The sequence below is a fragment of the Pygoscelis adeliae genome, unplaced genomic scaffold, assembly GCF_000699105.1.
Source record: "Pygoscelis adeliae isolate BGI_AS28 unplaced genomic scaffold, ASM69910v1 Scaffold154, whole genome shotgun sequence".
Classification (NCBI taxonomy): domain Eukaryota; kingdom Metazoa; phylum Chordata; class Aves; order Sphenisciformes; family Spheniscidae; genus Pygoscelis; species Pygoscelis adeliae.
In genome coordinates, this window is record NW_008825113.1 from 1,117,636 (window position 1) to 1,142,408 (window position 24,773).

At 39.7% G+C, this 24,773-nt stretch overlaps 1 protein-coding gene across 1 annotated transcript in view; it reads right to left on the reverse strand.

Annotated features, from left to right (window-relative positions):
• GART (phosphoribosylglycinamide formyltransferase, phosphoribosylglycinamide synthetase, phosphoribosylaminoimidazole synthetase) overlaps window positions 1-20,833 on the reverse strand; it is a 36,805-nt gene extending 15,972 nt beyond the window's left edge. The window contains exons 1-12 of the mRNA XM_009327949.1: window positions 20,799-20,833; window positions 16,243-16,391; window positions 12,009-12,104; window positions 11,100-11,274; window positions 10,297-10,408; window positions 9,031-9,099; window positions 6,925-7,050; window positions 5,953-6,040; window positions 5,470-5,555; window positions 4,680-4,848; window positions 3,856-4,087; window positions 933-1,027 (exon numbers count right to left, since the gene is read on the reverse strand). Of these exons, the coding sequence (XP_009326224.1) occupies window positions 933-1,027; window positions 3,856-4,087; window positions 4,680-4,848; window positions 5,470-5,555; window positions 5,953-6,040; window positions 6,925-7,050; window positions 9,031-9,099; window positions 10,297-10,408; window positions 11,100-11,274; window positions 12,009-12,104; window positions 16,243-16,387 (1,393 nt within the window). The 5' untranslated portion in view covers window positions 16,388-16,391; window positions 20,799-20,833. The remainder of the gene's footprint in view (window positions 1-932; window positions 1,028-3,855; window positions 4,088-4,679; window positions 4,849-5,469; window positions 5,556-5,952; window positions 6,041-6,924; window positions 7,051-9,030; window positions 9,100-10,296; window positions 10,409-11,099; window positions 11,275-12,008; window positions 12,105-16,242; window positions 16,392-20,798) is intronic.
• Between the last annotated feature and the right edge of the window lie 3,940 nt (window positions 20,834-24,773).

Sequence of the window (24,773 nt, forward strand, 5' to 3'; positions counted from 1 at the left end):
TAATATTTTATTTCAATTATTAAACTGTTCTTATCTCAACCCACGAGTTTTCTTACTTTTGCTCTTCCGATTCTCTCCCCCATCCCACCAGGGGCGGGGAGAGTGAGCGAGCGGCTGGGTGGTGCTCAGTTGCCGGCTGAGGTTAAACCATGACATACATTAAGACTCCTTGTTCCTAAGACTGGTTATGATAGGTAAGTATGGTAACCTTAAAACTAAAATTGGTTAAATCCTAAGAGTGAAACAAACGTGAGTAGAAAATGCTATGAATGCTAAGAAGTGACTAGTTGTACTAGTGTGTGTCTGTGTCTATATATAGTTTTCTCTCTGTGTACGTCTGACGTCTGAAGGTTCTCAGTTAATTTGAAATGAAAGGGTTATTGTATACACGACTGATATTTTAAATCTATCAAATGGATTACAAGGACTTGCTAGAGCAAGATGTGCCTGAGATCACAACAAAAAAAGGGCAAATTGATTCTGTTTTAACCAAGCATAAGATGTGTCTTCCATATCTATCTCAAGTAATAGATTGTATCTCTGAGGAATTCTACATCTCGTATGCCTTTCTAAACATTTATCTACAAAAGTTGTATAGTTCACTGTGCAAGAAATCCATGTAATCAAAAATAGCACTGAATGGTAGGATTTTTCCTTTATTTAACCTGTTAGAGTGCTGAACTGCATTCTCTAGGGTCCTTAACACATGACATTCAGGAGATAGTGTAGAGTCATTTTGAGAAGAAAATCTGTAAATTTAACAAAGTACATTTTTAAGAAATCACAAGCGTTTGCTTACCACAGATATTTCTTGTGTAATCTAGAAACACGCAGAACACATAAATATGAGCTTTTGTATCAAGATCAAGATCAAATGATAAGCCTCATTGCCATGAACTGACCAAAACAGGAATAGAAAGTACAAGTCTTACCTGACCTTGATGTGGCTGCAGCTAGGGGTTTGATTTTCTGAACCAAAGCATTCCCTGCTGCGATGTCTACCCCACTGTTTTTGTAAGTCAGGCCTCTGAAAGATTGTTAAAAAAATGTTATGGCAATTGATTACTAAATGCACAAACATATATTTTAAAATAATATTTACTTCCTTACATCATTGCATCACTAAGAGGATTAACCATTCAGAATCCTATTCTGCTGTCAAGTACAACTATTTTCCCGCTTGTACAGTAACTTTGCTGATATAAAATGATTTCTAAGTGTCACAGTATTCATTTCAGGCAGGCTCAATGGCTCAAAGGTTAATCTTTTTGCTGTTTGGAACCTGACCTCACGCATACACCTGAAGATAGGGAGTATTACACCAAAGAAACAAAACGTCATGGAGTTGCACCACAGAGAGTTTGCCATAAGCAGTATTCAAATAGTTCCAGGTATCTTGAAGACAGCATCAGAGCATCAGCATCATACGCTATCCAGTCAAATACCAAGATAAAAAAATCAACCAAAAAAGAAAATCCAACAACAAGGTAAAATAGGTGGAATAATGGATCTGATTTTGCAAGGTTTGAATACCTGGTCTGGATACTGAGGCATCAGTAGTATATTCCTACGCTCAAAACAAAACGCATACAAAAATGCACCGCTAAATCAGACCACCTCAGCACCTTGTAGGATCAAGCTCAAGTTAGCTTTTCAAAACAGAAGTATCGCACAAATCAACAGTCCTCTGTGATACTTTGAGAGCTTTACAACTGTAGCTTAAAGGTTGCCTCTCCTTATCACCTGGAATGATACCACCACCAAACCAACCGCACTTCTTTTTTACTTAAATGGACTTTCTCTTACAGTAGGTATTTTTAAGTTTATTTAAAAAGAACTGAGTTCCTAAGGTCCATTTTAGCAATCTAGAAAGAAATGTCCATAAGCTCCGGGTTTTTCTTTTATATACAGCCATACAATACAGAAAATACCCTTACTGCAAACTGGTGTATGTAACTGGTCCGTCCATATGACCGACTGGAGACATTAAGTATCGTCTCATATTTACAGAGGGACCTTTTCATTTTGGAGATAGTGAGTTTAGTGACTTTTAATTACTAGTTGTACCAAACACCTCTCACTCCAGTTAAGCAATTGTTATTTCTACACTGTCAGTAGCATGAACCAGGCTGCCTGGTGCATCCCTATTTTAGGTTCATACCTATTTTAGCTCTCTTATTGATGTGATTCAGTATTAGGTTTAAATTCTAAGGGCGAAGCACACTATTGATTAACAAGGACATGTACAACAAAACAACTGGCCAAAGAGCTGTGGTACCAGGAAAATACAGAGCTATCTGCACTCACATTATATCACTGCTCAAAAATTTGCAAGAGGCAAATAATTATAAGAAGCAGTTGTACAGTCTGTGAATAAGAGTCAAGGAAGTATTAGCCTGCAATAACATGAGATCAGTCAGGCCCTTTCAGTCTGAACATGATGAATATTCAACATATTTTCACCTTATTTTTAAAAGCATGGTCTCTACTTTGACTCTCTAAAAGGACAGTATTGTTCTAAAATATTCTTTATTAAATAAATATTCTGGATATTTTCACAAAGTGAAACGCATAGGACTTAATCCTGCAAAGCTGCCAAGAGGAGGTGCATCCCCAACTTTCCTGAGCCAACCATCACCCTTCCTTAACTGTGTGCAACACAGAGTCCAAAGTGAAGCGTGCCTGACTGTCTGTTCTTCCAATTTTAGGATGTCTGAGCAAAAGTTGGTGCAGACTCAAGGACAGTGGAACAGGTGCTGATTGTAAACAGTTCCCAGGAGTCTCCTTCACAAGCTAGGGATCCCCCCAGCATACAGGCACTCCAGCCAAGAAACTTGCTGGCCATGGCCCGTGAACTCAGTGATTTAGAGAACCGTTCATTAAAGTACTTTCTTCTCTTGCCTCATACAATGACTTGATTTTTTTTTACTGCAATACAAATACCAATTACACGTTTTCACATAAATTTCTCAAAAGATGCACAGTAGTTGAGAGAGAAAGAAGACTAGATACAAACGCCCTTGTTCATTTAGTAAGTTTATTGACCATAATTTTACAATATACTAATTGGTATACACTGTCAGCAAAAATGAAACTCTTACTAATATGCTTCGTAGACTACAAAATAACCTATTATTTAAAGTTACGTTTTGAGCTAATTGGAGATTAGGCAGGCAGATATGCTTCATATTAGGTAAAAATGAGTCTAAAAACCTGCAAGAAGCTCTTAGTAACATTAGAGAGACAGTAGGACACACTGCTTTAAAAAACCCCTGCACCCACACCATCTCAAGATTGTTAAACTGAATACTGTGAAAATAAAAGGAATAATAATAAAAGGAGGGATAAATTCTACCCATGTTGTTAGCCAGCTATTTCATTAAAATGCACAGCCCAGCAAGGTAGGTGTTTCAAGACCATTTTAACCATTTCTGAAGACTCTACAATGAACCAATAAAATAGCTCAAACTTTGTTCGTACATACATTTAATGATATTAATATTAGACTTACGGAGAACACAAATCTAGAGCAAAAGCTATGGTTTAGAGCCTAAGACCCAGAAGTTCACCTTCCCTAAAGCAGACATGACAAAGAGAACCACACCACAAGTTAGTCCTGTGTGCTGGTCACTGTAGTTTAACTCAGACTTGGGAGAATAAGAACATGGATGAGAGAGCCATCAAAAAGCCTGTTCCTTCCTTGGCTGGTCTTGCTTAGATTGCTCACAAGGATGCTATTTAAAACTTGTCCAGAGTTATGCATAGTATCAACATCAGTTTATTAACGTAAACTACTGATGTCTTTAAGTCCCTTTTACACCAGTTATTTCCATTTCAAGTATTTCAAATATCTACCTGGATTGTCTCAGGAAAGCTATAGCCCGATAACCAATGTCCTTTCTATAAATGGCACCCTTGAAGTGTATGGCTGCTACTCCCTTGTTGGCTTCTTGCAGTGCTGTCATTAGATCCTCTTTAATAGCAGTTACTGTGAGGACTCTTCCACCACTAGTCACCACTTTGCCATCCGTTAGGGACGTGCCTGCATGGAACACCTCCAATCCTAGTTGCTTAGCCTTAGAAAGTCCTGTGATTGTTGTTCAATAAAATAAATGCAGAAAAATCAGTTGATTAGAACATTCTCTATTAAATTACACATGAACAGATATTCAGCGCTTACTGACTGTGTCTAGAAACCACAATCGAATTCAGGGTGATCATGCTGGGGAATAGGAATAAATTTGTATAAACTACATTTTGAGCAGAGACGAGCCTGCTACTTTTATGCTCAGAGACACAGAAAGAGGTATCTTGCTGAAACATCTGCATACAACATTTAATTCAAGCTGGATTTTATACTTCACTGACATAGAGACCACAAAACACATCAGCATCAACATCACAATCAGTGATCAGCTCAGAACTACTTTACTGTAACGCATATTAAAGAAATGCTGCAGAACTTAACAATCCAGTGCGGAGATTTGAAAATGCTATGGGTGCATTACCAATAAACTTTGATGTGTGAAAATTCAGTCGTCTCTTGCTGACCCATAACCACAAGATCTAAAGTTTCTATAAATCTGAGTTACACTGATTCACCTTCATCCAGCAAAAGAGAGAACGGAGAGAGGACAGGAGAGGAATCAGATTTTTGCAGTTTCTCCTGCTATATTTACCTGTTATTTCCAGACCCTTGGGATATGTTCCTGGATACCCTTCGCTAGCCATGACCACCGTCACAGCTGCACTGTCTTCAAACCAAACTGGCATGGAACTGGACAACTTTTTATGGATAACCGCTTGCATAACTTCATACAAATCACTTTTCAACAGTGGAAGAATTACCTACAAAAATATAGATTAGCACATTAAAGAAAACAATGTACATTGTTACATTTTCTTCACTGAGCTTTTAAAAATACTAATGCAACTGTAAAAATAACATTAAATAAGTATGCTCATATACTATATTTTCACACATATATACATACTGTGCATAATCTACATACCTTTGAAAACACTCTTCCTTGAAGATAATTTCTATGGGTAAAAGAACTGCTACCTATGGAGGGGCAAAGGTAGAGGCCAAAGAACCCTACTTATTCTGAAGAATGCAAATGAAGGGTTTTGTTCCACTTGTCAACGGGGAGTAGGGAAAAGAAGGGTTTGCTTCTTTAATAAAGTAAAAAAAAAATCCAACTCCATTCCAGAAAAGATAGGAAAGTGCTGAGTTTCACTCAAGCTTAACCTTGTAAAGCCCATATTTGAGTATAACCTGCTGAAATCTTCTCTGGAATGGAACAATTTCATAACAGACCTTCTGTCTTGAATAAACAAACCAAATATTTTAAATCTCAGTGCAATTAGCTAATTATTCATCCAAAAGATAGTGAAGAATAATGGTAGATGGTAACAGACTTTCTCCTCCCATAATGGCAAACTGTATCCACTTACAAAATAACTCACCTGACATTCCGGGTCACCAAATCTGCAGTTAAACTCTAGAACTTTAGGTCCATCTTTGGTAAGCATTAATCCAGCATAAAGCACACCTGGAATAAAAAATTATATAAAAAGCTATCTAAGCAACTGCATAGGTCATTTGTTTTGAATCTATTCGTAACAGTGTTAAAAAGGATGCCACCTGTGTTAATTTAAAGGTAGGATGTTAACACTTTAGAAATGTTAAAAATTTTGCATCTTATTTTCAAATGTTGTCCTTTCTGTTCTTCCTTACTTGACAAGTACTTCCTTACTTATCCACTGTTAAAGAAACAATATCCATTGATTTCAATGGACTCTAAATCAAGCCACTGATACTAAACCCAGTTTCCAAATAGATCAAAGTTATCTTTCTTAACTTACAGTGTGAGTTAGGCCAATAAAGAGGACAAAGTAAAAAAACTGTCTTTCTCCTTATGCTTAAAACCCCCGAACTTCTGTACATACCAAAATAGGGGACACCTTCTTTCCTCATGCCGTCAACAGTTTTCTGAAGAATAGTATCTCTTATTTTCCGCAGTAAATCTTTAGAAATCTAATAAAACAGGATCAGAAAACAGTGTTTGGAAAAAGGGAGTGCATGATTTTTCCTACTGCGATGGCTAGCGTTTTTAAGAGCCAAGCAGAACACTTGGATGGTCTCTTGCTCACTCCAAAATGTTTCATACAACAGAAAGCTAATATTTTTTCCTCTCTCCTCAGACAACATACTACAGCATTAAAACAACTGTCTGCATTTCTTCAGATGCTTTTCCATGCTTAGATCTACGTGTGCAAGCAATTCCACTGGCTTCACTGGAACAAACCATTTGCACAGACATACTGGCATTTAGTAAGGCCTCCCAAAGACAAATCATGGTTGGAAAGTATAGTGATCAATGATCAAATGTTATTCAATAAACAAGATTAATAGCTTTCTATACGAACAAAACCTACAGGTTTTTTTAACTTAAAAAAGAAAAATCTCTGATGACACAGGTGAGTAGAAAGCAAAGTAAGTCCTTTTGTAAATAGTTCCTTGCCAAACAGAAACCAAACTACCTTGAGGTACAGCAAGTGAATAAGCTCATCATTAGCTTAGTTTGGCACAAGATAAAAATGTGGTTTTAAGCACTTAGTTCTAACAACCAGTATTTCATAACACTTAAAAACCCAATCAAAATACAAGGTTGCAGAAATAACACTTCCACCTTTATCATTAAAAGTAATTCAGTAGAAATATCCTCCTCTCCAGGGAAACAAATTTAAGTTATGGGCTTTACTTGACTATGTCTGGTTTAGGCAACTCTTTCCATCCACAAGAGCTCACTCTCTTCATTCTCCTGTTCATCATGGTGGAACTAAAAATCCACACATGCTTTCAATACTAGAGCTGTAGTACAGCTTTAGTGAAACATCTCCTTGTCAATACATTTTTACCTGAGGTGCTGGGGAATAAGCTCCCATCCCTCCAGTGTTAGGGCCTTCATCTCCATCCATTAATCGCTTGTGGTCCTGGGCTGGAGGCATGGGAGCAATTGTGACGCCATCAGTGAAACATAAGCACTAGAAAACAAGGAGAATAATTAAAACCCCAGTGTACGATTAAAATTAAAGTGCAAAAAGTGCAAATATATTTGATTTTCAGTGCTGCAAGCAGATATTTTAGAGTATAAATTCTGTCTCCCTGATAAAACAAACTACTGTAGTCTAAACATTTCCCTTTTCCCTCAGGAAGCAGTGCCTCAGTTGATATGACCTTCCTACAGAAATTAACTTTCATATAACATATAAAAAATTATAACATAACGTCAGTAGTTGTACTGAAAAAGAAATACTCAAAAGGTTAAAAAAAATTAAAATATTCTACGATGGAAGCTACTTCTTCCCTCCCCTTTCCTCCCCCCCGCCCCGGAAGGAAGGCATTACATTCCTTTCAAGATTTCCTTTTCCTTGTTGATAAAACTATTTACTTTTGAATTATTTATAAATTACTTATATAGCAGACACTTCATCCTCACTGTCTTCATAGCTGGCATCTTCTGTAACTGGATGGTGATGTTCGCTGCCTGGACTACTGCTAGCAGTACTCATAAAAACATTTTATAATGCTAATTAAAAAACAAGCAAGGATTCCCCAACAAAACCCCAAAATGCCATAATATATTAAAAACTACAGTCATTTGCAAGGTGAATTATTTTGACAGGCAAGGCAAGCAGTATTTTTTCTTCATTGTTGTCAGTCATCATAGAAAAAACCCCTTTCAACTGCGTGTTTATATTATTGTGTTATATTACAGTAAGTCTGATAGTATTCTAAGGACTAATTAAGAGCATTACATATTTTCCACCAGGGAATGAAGATCTGGATGACCCCTTAGCTCCTAACAAGGTCAAGCCAACCAGGAAAGAATAAGGATGGCCAATATCTGCACGTCTAATTTCTTCATATCGGGCAAGAAACCAGACTATGGAGATGATCGCTTACTTTATAAATACCACCACCTCCAAGATGAATGTTCACAACATCCAGCATAAGTCAATTCCAGCTCCAGGACTCGGGAACCTGAGCTGGTACTTGGCTGTACTATTTTGTGTGATGCAAGTGTCAAGTTGCCCTGCCACCTCAAAACCTAGGCTCTAATTCTCCTTTTCTCCTTCACACTCTGCTAATTAAATCAGATACACTTTTTTAAACAAAGGAGCTGAATCAGCTTAAAATGAAGGAAATGTTCTCTCTACATCTGCAGAGTAAAGCAACGTGTCAAATCATTCAACAACCTTTGGTTCCAGATCCTTCCTTCGTCCCCGGGTGCACTTCCCCACATTGCAATCTCTCTGGCAATGAAACTGGTTAAAGAGGATCCTGCCTGCACCTGTCTTGAGCTGATTGTTCCCTTGCTCCAAAGGCGTTTACTAGTCCCTCATGATGCAGTTCAACATATTCCCTTCATCAGCAAAGCTGATTAAAGAACGTCTCCATCCTCCCTTACTCCCAACCACTCCTTGCCTTGCTCTGCACTTCACCATCCTGTTACTTGTACTGATTCAAATGGCACCAGGCTCTAAACCAGAACACAGAAAACATGCAAGGTGGTGGTGGTGATTTCTTTGAAAAAAGGTCTTTAGGTTGTAGCTTCACAAACAGTTAACTAGTATAAGTGAATCAACAGCACAGCAGGGAAGAGGTAGCAATATGGAAGGGAAGGGACATCTTATACTGTCTTTGCTGTCAGAGAAATCATAACACAGAACTGCACGTTCAATGACACTCAAAATTTTTAAGGTTGATTTTTTTTTGCATTTGGCAACAGCTGATTACTGTTTGAGTTATTTTTATTTAATCTGAATTATTTTAACAGACTGCAGGAAGTTTGGTTCTTAACACAGCTGTCTTTAATTAATACAGTTTTATTTATAAACAGATAACTATTTTTAATTTAAGTAATAAAATCTTACATGTCCCTGCTGTAGGTACTTACACAGTGTTTCCTAAATAGTTTAGAACAGGTATAATCAAAGCGTTACAGTGAGATGCACACTTACAGAAACTTCTTCTCCTTCAAGAAGTTCTTCAACAACAACAGTTTCCCCAGCTGTGCCGAAAGTCTTATCCTACAGTAAAAACAAAATATCTTAAGTTCTGTTTCAGTTATTTCAAAATATTCAAAATGCAACAAGAAAAACTGTTTTTAAAACAGCAAGAAAAACGCAGCACGGTTTTGAGACTATTAATCCATTCTCCATCCTGGATATGTCAGCAATGGTAAAATCTTTGCTTCTCTTTTCTGTTTATTCTTAAATAAATGCAGATTTTATGCTCAAATATTTCTAAATTGCAGATGATATTTATGACTTACTGAGCAATTCCTCATGCTTTACCTTCTGAAGTTTGGACCCATGATACTGAGAGTAATAGCAATGACTGTCCAGTCTATAATCTGAACTTTTACTGTATAAGAAAGTGCAATTCTATAGAATACATTGGAAGGGGGCAATATTTTCATATTCCAATGCAATGTTTGAACACTGACCGCATATTTAGGCAATTAAGAACCACCAACCCACACTGACAAGATAATTTTGTGGGTCTATAAGCCTCTTTAACACACATTTTTTTTGTTCAAGACATTGGGCCACATGTTAATACATGTATTTGTCCAATAACCATACACACACATACACACACAACAAAATGTGAGTGCAGACCCTATATTCTGACTCTTGAAATACAAGTGTGTCAGATAATGTCTCCTATGAATCAGCGTAGCTCCACTGAATTGTAAGATGCTGTGCTGCTGACACCAGCTGAGGACCTGACCTGTATGTGTCTTATTTTCCAGCTCTATGTTCCTAACCGTTCTGATGAAATTGCTTCATTTTGCTTCTCTTCAGATTTTGATGGTCCTAATATATTTGTTGAATATCCTACCTAAATATAGACTTAACTTGAAATAATTCCGCTGGAATTTTACTATACATTTAAGTGCTGTGTGACTGGAGTCCTAGAGCTTGATGTTGCTTGTCAAAATCCAGCTCAATCACGGTGTTAATATTACAGCACTGTAGTACCGGTTTGATTGCAGCAGAGAATGATTTTATTTTAGCCTACAGGAACTATGCCAAGAAAAAGTACCCTGCCTCAAACAATAAATACGACAGAGCTTCATAGCTGTCCAAATAATGGGTAAAAGATTTGATGTCTTTTAGCCAAATTCGTATTACATAAAGAATATATTTGAGACTCTGAGATGGTTAACAACTTATTTTGTATGAGAACTCCTCCAGATAGTGCATGACATTTCTACTCACCTGCATGATTTCAGTAACAGCTTTGCAGGCTTCTTCCTTGTTTGAAGCCACAATTACTCCTTTGCCAGCTGCCAGGCCACTAGCTTTTACAACTAAAGCAGGGAAGTTTGCACTTCAAAGACAGAGAAGATTCAACAGTAAACACTCTGTATTGCAAATATATTTTGCAGGCATTTTGAACATTTCAGTAGTTGAAAGATCAAAATACTTACCAGTTTTCATAGCAACCGCTTTACCTAATTGAATAACACACAAATAAAAACCAGGCTTCTCTTGTTATGCTGGGCCTGTAAAGGATTCTGCTTCCTGTTTTTTCCCCACCACTAAATTTCATTACTGTTCTGAAAGGTTGCTTTCCTTTTAATAATTTACTGTTGTATCTTTTTTGGGTCACCTGGATTGTATTCTGATGAGTAGATCATCATTTGCTGAGTAAGCCTCCAATGCAAAATTTATATTTGTGGAGAAAAGGTACAAAGAAGGCAGAACATATGACTATCAGACTGCAAGCTGGGTTTCCACAATAGGCTATTTGAAAAAAATAAAAACTTGTCCTATATTCTCCTGTAAACTGAACACTGAACTTTATTTTCATTGAAGAGCAGTAAATAAAGAACCATTTAGTTATCAGACTTATTGCAGCGTGATAGTGTCACATTAGATTATCCTTTAAAACCTTTACAGATGTTCTATCACAGCCAAAAGTACTGATACATTAGTAATCATTTGATTGTTTGTTTTGGATACCTAGCACACTGTACATTGCTGTAAAAAAAAAATTTCTAAAATGACAAGAATTTTACCTGTTGATAAAGCTACATGCTGCTTTAGGATCAGTAAAAGATTTCCATCTCGCTGTTGGGATCTCATGACGATCCAAAAAGGCTTTGGTAAAGCTCTTACTGGACTCCAGCTGAGCTGCCTTTGCTGTTGGACCAAAACACCTTACTCCAGCTGCTGTCAAGTCATCAACAATTCCTAAAAATGACAACACAAAAAAATTTTATAAATCATCAGATGATTTATGGAGTCATGTAGTCCAAGTCTACAGATGCACTGATTTGTTGGAACAAGTATGTCAGGAATGATAAGCCATATATATATCTATCCAGTGCCTATTTTACCAGATGGATGGTAAAAAAGATGCATTCTTCACTGTAATCAGGAACAGGTAACCCTGCAATATCTGGGGCTAAGAAGATCTGCTGCATTTGGTAAGAGATGACAATCCCCCCTTGTTTTATTATAGCTTTTAGCTAAAAAGTCGACATTAGTCTTCTGTGAAGATGACAACTGTTGATCGTGTAAAAGGTTAAACCAGAAAAATGATCAACGTTTATAAATGTTTTTTTTTTTTACCAAGTCCCAAATTATTATTATTTCAAAAAATGAAAACTCCATAGGAAAATCAAAACTCTAGTTAGGGTTCCTATATGGAAACACTTTCATACCACTTTTACTAATTGCAAGCACTTAAGAAGAAACTGAACATTTAAGGATATTTTAACTGTTACATTGCTCACACAATACCCTTCAGAAATTCATTTTCATCACAGTACAACCCTGAATTTCAGGGAAACTGCCACGGAGGATCTATTTCCATTTCTATTGAAGACACTGATGCTGCTGAGTGGCGCACAGAAGATGGGGACTAAAATTTACTTTTCTTCCTCAATTATGAAGGCTATGATTTTTAGCTTGCTTTCTCTTACCAGCAGCAAGAGGAACCTCTGGACCGACCACAACCAGCCTGATCTCCTGATCTCTGCAGAACTGGGCAAGTGCGGCATGATTGCTGACTGAAACAGCTGTTGAAGATACAAAAGGGTGGTAAGACTGCATTCATTACTGTTGCTTAGCACTTATTTACCACATTATGCTGAAGGAGCATTGTCACCACTCATTCTTGAATGGCAGGTCACTGTGAATCTGGAAGAGTGACGCATACACTAATATAAAGACTTACACACGAGGCTTGGACCAAAATACACCACCAAACCCCCAAGCAAAGGCAGCAGTTTGACATGCATTGTAAATCGACCTTGCTCTTGAAGGTGAGAAAAGAAGTTTGGGTTCCCCTACACTGTCATACAGTAAACGGTTCTCATCTCTAGGAACATCCTGTTTGCCAGCACAAGCAGCATTGCGAAGGATCCAAGTGAAAAATAACTCACAAGCAAAAAAAAAACCAAAATTTTTTTCAGCCAGTCCCCTCCTTGAGTAGGGTCACCATGAAGCTTTACACGTGTTTGTGCCAGCACGGTGTAGGGGACAGGAACAAGTGGCTGGTGGCAGGATTGCAACTGTTTTCTTTTTTTCTTTCTTTCTGTAGTGCCACCTAAAAATTGCCGCACTAAACCGTGACCCCACTGAAACAAAGGGGAATCTGAACATTTTTTCTTACATTAGGCTGAACTTAGTAAGAGCAGGAGCTGTAATTATGGGTAAGAATATTTGGTCTTAGGTTTTTAGGACCATTATCTTTCCATAAACAAACATTTAATATGACGATACTTGGAATGCCAAAAACTGTGTAAACAAAAGAAAAAAATTGCACTAAAGACAATAATGTCAAGTCTCATGATAAAAAAATTACGCAAAGGCAATGCAATTCCACTGCTTTTATCAAGAATAAATAAAGCCAAGGTCTACAGAGGACGGGAACGTGAATCTGGAGAGAGCCAAACAAGCGGTGAGCGCAGCCCGGTGTGGGTTGGCTGCCCCTGCGGGGAGGAGACTGACACATCAGGGCACGAAGCTGGTGAAGGGAGCAGGGTACAGCACAGCCCAGCCCCGCCTCGCAGCTGAACTGCTTTGCTTCAAGTTTTGTCTGTGTTCTCCCGTTAGTGACCGTACTGGCAAGCACGCCAGGAGCTGATGGCCTCTTCCAGCTAGTTTCTGGGGAAGTGACGAGAGAGAAAGGAGAGGCAGTGATACAGCAGCTTCTGCTGGACAAACAGACACTGCGCGTTGTGTGTTGGTGCCCGCTGTGCTCCTGCCATCCTGTATGAATAAACTGCCTCCTTTTCTCATTTCTGCCTAAGAGATGGCATAAAAGCAACTACCTGAAACCTACATTTTGGTTATAGATTTGCCCTATTTGGGTGGAGTGGGGGAAAAAAACCTGACGGAACACTAATAAAAATTACCTCCTTGATACCTATTCAACAGTTCAATTATTTTGTTCCACCAACATTTGTAAGTACGGAGAAGCAAAGGCCTTTGACTTCCATGTGCAATTTATCCCAATTGACTTCTGGCTCGCAAGAGAGCAAAACCAAAAGCATAACACAGTTGGCTTTGAAGTACTGATTAACATAAAGGTCAATATTGTCTTTCAGTCCCATGGGGCCGTTGTGAAAGCAGCTGGAGAACAGCAAATCCTGACTGAAGAGAGTGGGAGCTCTGGTGGGCCACTGAAGAGGGACGATCCCTGTTCCCCGCAAGATCAATCCATGCGAAGGGGAGCAAGGAAAGGAATGAGCCCATAAGGTGATTGCACTTTTCATCCCGAATTTTCTTGCCACAGGCCTGATCTGTTAGTGAGATACATATATAGTGAACACTGAATATGGCACAAGAATTACATGATGTGGAAATGTCGTAGTAGCAAATGGAAAGGAATAAATCACATTGTTAATACACAATTTTAACTTTCCCCCCAAACATAATTTTCCTCAGGATGTAGACTGAAAGGGGACATTTTTGTAGCTGTGTTTCATTTCTCAAAACAACAGCTAAACATTCCTTTCTAACCAGACAGAAGGACCTTGGACCAAGGTTTTCAAAGCTAGAGCTTAAAGTTAAGAGTATATGTGACACTGAGAGCTAAAATGTGATGGAAGGAGGTATCAGGATGCTAAAGTCCATTCACAGACATGCATATGGCTATCTCTGGATTCAGCAAGCCATTCTGTACACTTCTGACACCAAAATTGCCCTGCTAATTAAATATAAATTGAATATAAACCTATATTTAGCCACTCAACCTAAATCTGTCTTTATTGTCAGAAACAATTACTGACTCTAACCATGAAGACTTTTTTTTTACTTAGATACAGGCAAGGTTTGAAGGATTTAAGGTTATTTATAATTTTAAGCTCACGTTTATATGTTTCAGAAATCATCTGAGAACCAGAGTTGCAATGCTAATTAAAGGCAATCTCATGAACCATGAAGGGAGGATGAACTTTCAGAGCCAAATCTTGATTATACCAAAAAAACAGAAACAATGGTAGCAGTTTCACAGACATTGTTGCCAAGGCTCACACAATATGATAGGGCTCACATGCTTCTGTAAAGCTGTTTTCCATTTTCTCCCCTGAGTTAAAATCTAGACCCCAGCGGTAGGACTAAAATGCCGGAGCAGATAAGATTTTTTTCCTTAAAAACCAAAGAAGTCAAACTCTTCACAAATTCTAGATCCTTCCCATCTCCTGGTTGGCTGAGGATTTGTCTCCCAAAGTACATATGAGCCCATAGTCTAGAAAAAAAGACTGTAGTACACATGGTAGATTTAATGGACCTGGCTCGAGCATTATTACGCACATGCTCAAATATTTTCCACTGTCGAGGGTGCAGTATTTTTTATGGATTAACAAGGTGCGAGAAAAGCACAGCAGTTTTTAAAAGACACCGCTTGCGAAAAAATACTGAAATTAACATTCTGCAGGCCCTACAGACTGGCATTGATTCCATTTAGCACAAGGATAAAGATTTTTGTTTGACTTTCTGGGATGAGAAGGAAACGTACGACTTTCCTGTCAGGCTCTTCCTTGGGCCCTCTCCTCAGAGACCAAATAGAACAAAAAACTACTTATGATACTGTGACTAGTCAAAGAAATTAGTGACAAAGTTATTTAAACAGCCTGTAATTAAGCATTCTAATGGAATTAAGTATGATAATTACCTGCTGTACAAGAATCTGACAGGATTCATGTTTCCACACGAGATGGTAACAAAAAGAGATTTTACTCACATACAAATACGAATGCAGAAAATTGAGGTATATAATTCACGTTCACATGCATACTATGTTAACTTTAATTCCGTATGTTATTGCATGTTTTAAAGTGGAAACTTAAGTCAGTTGTTTAAAGTACCTAATTCAGGATCTGTTATAAAAAGGACACAAGACAGGAGTCTCTGAGTAATTACCCCTGGTTTTGTACTGATTCACTGTGTGCCTCCAGGCAAGCACCTTAGACCAGTACTTTTTTAAAATGCAGCACGTAATTTTGGATGCTCAATTTGAAATACCTTTGATTTCTCAAAACTAATAACTACAAATAGTTTCAATTACAGCCAGTCAGAGCTTAACGTGTTAAGCTAGAAGCTCACAACAGGCAGTCAGTACAAAGAGAGAAACAATTGAAAATAACCTTAGCTTCTTAAGGTCACTAAGGCAAAGGAATGAATGTTTTTCTGGAGTTGAACATTTCAGGTGAGAAAGTATTCTCATCAAAGTTTGTAGGGATCACAGGGCTTCAACGCACTTCTGAGAATATAGTAATAAATTTAGTACTTTAGGTGCTGGCATTTGCTTCAGGCACTTTTCAGCTGTTCACCAACCAGTTGTTGAACTGCAGTGCGTACCAAGAGAAACCATCACCCCTTCCCTGCTAGGCTGCTGGGAGGCAGGAACCACTGCAGCTATCCCAAGCTGTATTCCCGGAGGAACGTGCATTGGACAGATGGACTTCTGGCAGCGTCCTCCACCCCCGAACCCAAAGAACTAGCTATCACAACTGAGATCATATAAAATGAGTGGTAGCTGCACAAGGTTTTGCTCAGGCATTTTTATTTCTTAACTGTTACCATCTATTTCACATGCCCTGAACCTTAAAAAACAGCAATAATAATAATCCTTTCACAGTAGCAGATCCATGAATGGAACAACTTATTTGTCAAGTTATCAAATTTAAAAACGGTACTTTTTCTTTTTACCTGAATTGGAAATTTTTCCATTGTCAGCTGTTCCTGCATTTCCTGGAGCAACAAACACATGTTTTACATGTGGAGACTGGGCCAACTTCCAGGCCAGCGCATGCTCTCTCCCTCCACTGCCAATCACAAGCACTCGATCGGCCATTAGTCTGCATAAAACCAGAACACAAGCAAAACAGCCAAAATTAGGCGTGTGAGGTTAGGAAAGCAAGAGCTTCAGGGACCATGGTTTCAAGTGCTGGGTGCAACGCAACTTCTAACAGAGGTGAATGATGTCACTTTGTTTCAGGCAACGATATTGCTATAAGGGTTTTGTTGGTTTAAAAAAAAAAAGAGATGTACATGAAAATGGGTAACTGACTTAATCAGATGTGATATAAACTAAATGTCAAAGACTGAACCACTCCAGAACACAGAAGTAACCCACAGGGCAATCCATCCTGGTTTTCCTTTAGTCAGATTGGCAACTACTCCAAGTTACACAGAAGTCTTTGATATAGGAAAAACCCTTACGAGTGACCGGGCTGTGATGTGTAACCTATAGAAATTCCTGGAGAATCCAAGCCTGCAAAGGGCAAAGCCCTTCTGATGAACTAACTGTATGAACACGGTATTACAGTGTTAGGGAGCTGAATGGGACCACTCAAGACTTCTTAGAGGTAATATCTGAAAGAGCTATAAATACTTCAGGAAAAGGAAAGGCTAAGAGCAATGAGACAGGGAAATCAACTTCCAGCTCTGGCTTTCCTTAGGAGAGAACAACCACGAGGCAAACAACAGGGAAGACCAGGTGTCATTAATAAAGGAGCTCGCTCTGAGAAGGTACTGCAGGACATGCACTCCTCTCTCCCATTCTGCTGAGTTTTAGAGAAACACATTAGCACTCTCCTGGCCTGCAGAAAGTAGGTGTATGAATGAAGGTTGCAATTTCATTACAAACTGTCCAAAACCTTTTCAGCAGTTTGGAAACAAAATGGTCACAAAAATGAAGCAAACTCTCTGTTTCACCCTCCCTATGTCCTTATGTGTGTGTGTACACATAACTTACACATATTGGATTCATGTCAATATCACAATTTTTCCTTTGAGCAGCTTTGAGAGTTAGCCTTTGCTTTTTAAGACATGTTCACTTCTATGTGTATTCTCTATGTATTTACTGATGTACGTCACCTCAGAATTGCTATCCCGACAATGATACCACACAACTAGCAAGGGAATAGAAGAGTTCGCTTACACTGCAAAAACTCACCGGAATTCAGAAAATAGTAAATAAAGAAATAAAGTAAGTACATAATTTATAAAATAAGTACATATATCTTTATTTGGAATTCCTTGAAAAGCAAAGGCTAAGAATTCCTAAGAAATCCTAAGCTTCAAAGAATAAGCTGTTAGAGTCACATTAGTCCAGCTATACATAAATTACGTACACAAATGATGTCACTGCACTGGTTAAAGTGAGTTTTATTCACAGAAGTCAAACGGTCCCTGAAGAATCTATTCAGTGAAGCAGAAAGTGAGCAGCTACAAATTGGTCGTTGGTCCTAAGCCCACCTGTAGCATGCACTACTTGCAGAAAATAACCTAAAAGCTTTCAATCATAACATATGCAAAATAGCGATCTAAACCTATAAAAAATGGCTTAAGGCCTTTTAAGTAATGAGAACAAACAAAAAGAGTTTCATGTGGAAAACGGTACGATTTATTTAAAGGACTTTGCATGGCCAGCGAAGAGGCCTGATGTGTCCCTCTGCTGTACAAATAACCTCCCATTCATCGGGCGGGGGGAGGGGGGAACGCAGCCCAGATAAGAGTTTTAGTCAAAAGGAACAACCAGTCTCCCTGCTGTAATCCCAGCAAACCTAACACGCAACCCTTGGTCGCTCCCCGTGCCTCTTCCATTAAGTGGCTGGTCATTGACCTGTGCTTGCCAATATGTACAGTGCCTCCCAAGGTGAGCTCAGAGAAAAACCCCCGACACACACACACCACGCAGCTTGAATACACGCAGGTGACAGCTCCATTTCCAAGGGCAGGGAAAAATCAGAACTCCTCTGCGGTCCCCTCCTTTGCAGGAGGACAAGAGAGGATGACTAGCACAAAGCACATCTTAAACAAAAGAAAAAAGAAAAGAAAAATACCCAACAGATTTCTAAGGGAAAAGCAAAAAGACATGACAGAAAGCAGATTTTCAGCCAACTGGTAAGGCAGGGGCGTGTGCCTCTCCCCACGTCAGCAGCTACAGCTTGACTTGAATAAAGCTGCTCCCATAGCTCTGACCCTGGAGAACCCCATCCTTCCCGAGGACCTGAAGTACGCAGGAAACGGCTTCTGCTCTGAGGGCACTATGTGATGCGTATGGCAAGCCCGATTTTTAAATCCAAGTCCTCTGTAATAAACTTTAGACAGGAAGAGCCCACATGTGTCTTAGAAGGTATTCCTATGCCATTTGCTAATGTATTTTAATCCATTAACGAAGGAATGATTTGTTCAGAGAGAGATACTTTTAGGCAAAACATCCAGTCACAATAAAGTCAAAACAAACATGAATAGAAGGATAAAATACAGAAAATTAACACGGAGTTGTTCACTACAAACTAAACACACTAGAGTTAAATTTTAATTACAGTTTCAGGTGGGGGGAGACCAATAGCTTTCCAATCACCAGTGTTTGACAAAATAGACATGTTGCAAAGTTGCAGAGATGTTTTAATTACAAAACTCCAGGATAACTTACAATAAAAAAAAACCACGTTGGGGTAAAAATTATCAGTTATGCTATACATATTTGGGATGTCAAGTTACGCTAAGCCTCTTTTATATTACAATTCAAGCAAAAAGAAAAGATAAAAGGGGCTGGCTACAATGAAGGGATGAATTAGATAAAGACAGTTACCTAGGACAAAAGAATGCAATATGAAAGAATAAACATTTATCATGTAGCAGGCCGCTATCTCCTACACTAAAGTTAAACCAAACAAGCGTGTTTCCAGTGCTGTCCACAGACAGTCGTCATCAAATAATAATTTTTAAGGCCAATTTTACCAATAATAAGTTGAACTATACACATTACAGCATTTTCTTACAAGTACCTCAGAAGTGAGTGCGGAGATTCAAACCCAGAGAACACACTTACTCTATCCTATGTGCTGCCAGTCTGAGGAAAGTAGTACTCAAGAGTTCAGATGCGCAAAAAGAAAGGAGATAAGCAGCCTCCGGTTAAAATGTAGTACCCCTGTCCCAGTATTACCGCCCCATTGACGACACTGTGCAGCTAGCCAATGAATGGGAAAGTTCACCCATTCCAGCTGGGAAAAGGGGACAGAAACTTGCATACAAATGGTCTAGGAGTGAGGAGCAGAAACTTTGCAGAGCAGAAGCCCATCCTGTTGTTTCTAAACATGCAAAATAAATTCTGCCCCACTCCAGGTATTTTTTGCAGTTAAAAACTGTTTACTAATCAGACTGTAAACATTCTCTTTTTTATCTAAAAATGAGGCTACACATTTTTGCTGTGCATAAAAATGAGGCTATGCATAGTCCTATGCATACCAACAGTATGAAAGAATAAGGTGCCCAATGCACATTCATGCTCCATTAAGCCTACTGCTTAAAAATAGCAGAAGGACAGGTTTGAAGATCCAGTGACACTGTTGCCAGCTAAAGTAACTCACCATGCTGGCAACTCAGTCAAATAACCACTTCCTTTTTTTCCCAAAAGTAACGTATTCTAATATTACTGTCAGCTGAAAAAAATAAGTAATATACAGCATAAAGTTTTATATGGGAGCAGGTAAATAGAAGAAACCATATCTCATATGTTCAAATAAAATCTAACCATTTTATAACAAAATGTGTTTAAAAAAAATGTTTCAGCCATTTGTTTTGAAACTCAGTATTATTTGTGCATCCCACAAGTGGTATCCTGGCAACTTTTATTTAGGGATGTAGCTTGAGAAGAACTTCTGCTGGCAATCCCAGTTTAGAAGGCTCAAATCTAGCAGTTGCAGCCTTTCTTTTTCACACTGACATAAAAAGGTGCCGTGTAGGCCCTCTGCTGCCCAGCAATATCTTGCATTAAAAAAAGAAAATTCCAAGAGGTGACATTTCTTTCTATTTTGTCAGTAATCCAGGAGTCAAAAATTTGTTCTCAAAAGGCCAAAAGCCATTCACAAGGTAGATATTTCTTCTGTGAGTATTATCACACACTCAGGTTTTTTGGAAGCAATACGTAAAATCCTTAAATTCCGAAAAGATTCCAAAACACGGTACGTAATTACCTTAAGCAACCATTGTCTGCTATTGTAAAGAAGGAAGATATGTTTGTTTAAAAGATGTTTTAAAATAAAGGCAGGTGGCATTTCAGGCAAGGGTCTATTACTAGGTCCTTATAGGAAATACAAACAGGAAAGCAGAAACAAGCTAATCACTCCATGTATCCAAGAGGAGAGGACACGAGGATAGAGTGATGACAAGTCGATTTCCAGAGCCTGTCCCTGAGGTTGCCAGCAGTAACATCAGCCTAGAGACCTTTATCCTCCACAAAAGGTAGGGCTCACCAAGAAGCTGGGCAACTCTTCCACTAGGTCATGGCCTGGGGAGCAGAGAAAATAAAGTGAGGAAGGCAAAACCAACAGTGTCTGATAGCTTTCTCCATCCTGACTCCTCCACAAGACACGGTGAGATTTCAAATACAGGTAGAAGTGAGATGAGGTTGCTAACTCAGTTGCTGCCCCTTCCCTATTAACAGGGAAGGGATAGGAGCCATTGACACTTCCTTGAACTGAGCCTATGCACAGACTTGGGGGTTAAACTGCGCTCCTTTGTTGTATTTATGAAGATAACTGTGTAAGAAAATGTAAACTCCTTAAGCAATTTCTTCCCAAGTTTCAATTTCATATCAGAAGTGTGCGGTGAAGTTACCTAAATATTTTATCTCAACTAGGTGGAGTCTCATAATAAGCCATTGCCTTATTACCTCACTCATAACTAAAGCAGTAAAAAGGCGCAATTAAAATAAGATCTATGCAATATAGCACAAACAGTAAAGGACATCACTGGTGGCAGCTCCCTGCTTCCGACAGTGTCTTTTTTTTTTTTTCCAAAGTTAAGCTCCAATGCTGTTGGCTTTCTCTGTGCTCCTCGATTGAGAGACCTGAGTGGAGCGTGTTTTGCTTTGGTGAGCCAAATAACACCAAATCTTGAAAACTTGTGTGGAAAAGGGGCCACAAAACAAAGTAGTTTAAAAAGATACTTTTTAGTGTCTTAGTGTCAACAAAATCTGAGCTGAGGGTGGAGTGACAACGATAACACTTAGGTATATTTAAAGTGTTGCACTGTGCAGCATGCAAAGTGCTTCAGCCCTTCACTAAAAGGTATTTGCTGCTCAAGCAGGTTTACACTCCGCTGCGAAAATTTACATGTGCATTAATGCTGGACCCATTCATATACCTTGTTGTCATTGAAAGGGGATGTCATGAACCCAGACACACTTCCCCCTTCCTTGTACTGGCTCCAGTGCTCACCTGAGCATAGTCAATTCACTGAGATTTCACAAAACTAACATGAGAAAAAAAACCCCAACTCTATCCAAAACAGATTTCTGTTAAGCTGAACTAGCTTAAAGTGCAATCAGCCAAGGTCTAAAGACACTAACAGTGAATGGGTGGGACAACAGAGCTGAGCAGAACTCGAGGGCAAGACCTGCCTTTAGGCAGCAGCAATCTACTCTTATCACTGCATGCATAACATTTAACTTTAGCTGCAGCCTATTTAAAAGCTGCAATACCTTAACTTCCCAACACTGGGATTCAGGAAACCTGATGCAGGCATTCAAGTTTCTTTATACAAAAGATATGGTCCTTGCCCAGAGCGTCTTAACTCCTACCTTTCCTAGAGCTTAGGCTACAAAACGGCCCAGCAGTGACAGCACTTACCCCAAAGTAAGTACCCCCAAACAAAGAACCCAAGCCCAGCGTCACCGAGAAGGTTCAAACCCACACCCCCCAGTCCCTGGAGAAGAGCTCTTATCACTTGGTTTTGGACTAAAGGAGAAGGTTAATTCTTCCTCTTGAAGCTAGGCAGGAGAAGGAAAAGAAATGAAGTCTCACAGGACACAGCAAGAACACAAAACTGGGAAGGCTGTGCAATTCAGCTGCCTCCCCACCGAGTGTAGTATTAGTTTCTAGCCCTAGCAGTCAGGACCATTTATGCAGGTTTTTTTCATAGACCTGTAACAGGATAAAATATTGCAAGAACCGCTTGGAGAAGAAGGCAAAAACGAGGACTTCCGCCTCCCAACTTCAACAGCTAGGCTGCTGCTGTACTCCCTCCTGGGAACCTGCCATCCTTTACTCGGGCTTCTGAACTCGCCAGCAGCCAGATCGCATGGTCCCAAACGCCCTCAGGCTGAACCCTGCTCTTCTGCTTTGTGAATTAATGCTCTAATCAGCAGGCCGAGTCATTTCTTAAGAGTCCATGTCATGTTATGAGTGCACACAGAACTCGGTACACGCAAGGTGAGCTCCGAGCTGGCCTTCTTGGTGAACCTCTGCCAACTGCTGGACCCTGTTCAAGCTGGGAGACCAACCGGAGGCTGAAATGCGCAAGCTGCAGGTTCACCGAGGGGTGTTTCACAATTGGCTCGCGCTGCCCTTTGCTGGTGCAGCTTCCCATTGGTCCCACCAACTTCTCCACCTCCAGGCTCTCCTTCCCTCTCCCACCCTTGTGTGCCAAGGGTGTGCAGTCACTTGGATCAGGCAGCCAATAATGCTGGAAAACTAACACTACAACAGTAACCAACGCAGTAAGGTAAATATATATATATGCAGGAAATACTTTTCTGCCAGTTTAGTGAGCTAAACTAACTCACTGAGGGATGAAGTGATCACCACAGCCTGTACAAGGGAAGCAGCAGAAGGCGGCAGGCAGAGAGGGTGAAAAGAGCTCGGTTTTCGCTGCAGCAAACTGCTTATCGGCCCAGCCGTCCTGTACACCGCACCCTCAGATCATCTTGATTTATTGAGAGACCATAATGCAATTGGTGGCAAACGCTGCTTCACAATTTACCTTCTCACCCAACTGCTCGTTCCCACCTCTTGCCCCAGCCTGTTCATAGTCACAGGGCGAGTCAGGTCAGAGAATCAAACGAGGGCTGAGGAAGGGGAAGAGATCCATGTCTCTCCATGTTTTTTTCCTATATGGGTCAGTTTCCTGAGGGAATTCACAGTACCAATTGCACAGGCAGCTCTGCTGGTGCAATGCATGGTGCAGAAACAAACAGCCATGGCGCCTAAACTGGCAAAATGGCCAAAATATGATGACGGAACTGCAAGTTTAGGCTAGGGCAGCATTAGGCTCATCCTGAAGGAAAACAGCACGTCCTTTGAGAACTTTTAATTTCCTAAGCTTTCAATACCGTAAAGAGTTGCTTAAGGAGTTCAGAGGCCTCCAAAATCAGGTGGCAGTTACGGTTTTTAGTTACAGCTTTGGGTTTAAATAAGCTTCTTTTGCTCATGTGTTTTATTTAGGACTACTTCCTGGCTCTCACCTGGCCATATCGTGTGGTGTATCAGACAGCTTTATAAAACAAAAAAACCCAAGAAAAGTCATTATTATCTGTGTTGCACCCCTGCAGAAACCAGAGCCTCACGCTGAAGGCCTGAATCAGAGCTGAGAATAAAACATATGTCTTTCACAGCCTGAACTGAGGATCTGGAAGGCAGGCATCTTGCCTCCCGGTGTGATCCTCCAAAGGGCTGGATTTTGCGTTTCCTAGGCAAAATGTTACTGCAAATTTCACTGCTAAAAATAAATGGACCTTGAAAGTTTTATCACCCTCCCCAAAGTACTAAATTTTGACACGTCAAACTCTATGTTGGAAGCTGGAAGTGCTCAGTCTTTCACCATCAAAGCCTCAGCAGAAGCTACGAGGTGAGAATCGGAATGAACGAGCAGGGGGAGAAATGCCCTTTCTGTGTTACTATTCCAGTTATACACACAACATAGTGAAGTAAGTATTAACTCTGCTCATTAATTTCAAGTATCCACTGAATAGATTAAAAAAAAAAAAAAAAAAAGATGGCCAACGTTAAAGTTGGTAAGCCCGCAACTTGGCAAACAGCAAGGAAAGAATCAGAGTGAGTCAAAGTCCAAAACAAGAGGTTAGAAGTTTAATATTTACTTTAAAGCAAATATTTCACCACTTTTTCAAAGCCAAACAGAGCAGAGAAAAAACCCGTAGAAATAAAAGCCACGTGCGTTTTAAAATACTTTAAATTGCAGTACATTTAAAAATGCTAGACACCAAGCTCCCCAGCAGTGAATCTGGGCAGGAAACATGCAGTTAAAATAAACATATAGACGAATAAGCCGTTAGCAACCAGCTCTCCACACGCCCCTCCACGGCCATAGGTGCGGGGCAGAGCAGAACTCGGGCTAAACCAAAGCCGCCCGGGTTTTTAGGCGAAGCCCGCTCTCCGCGGCGGCCTGGGTGCAGCAGGGGCCGGCAGAAAGGCTCCGGGCCGTTCCGCGCC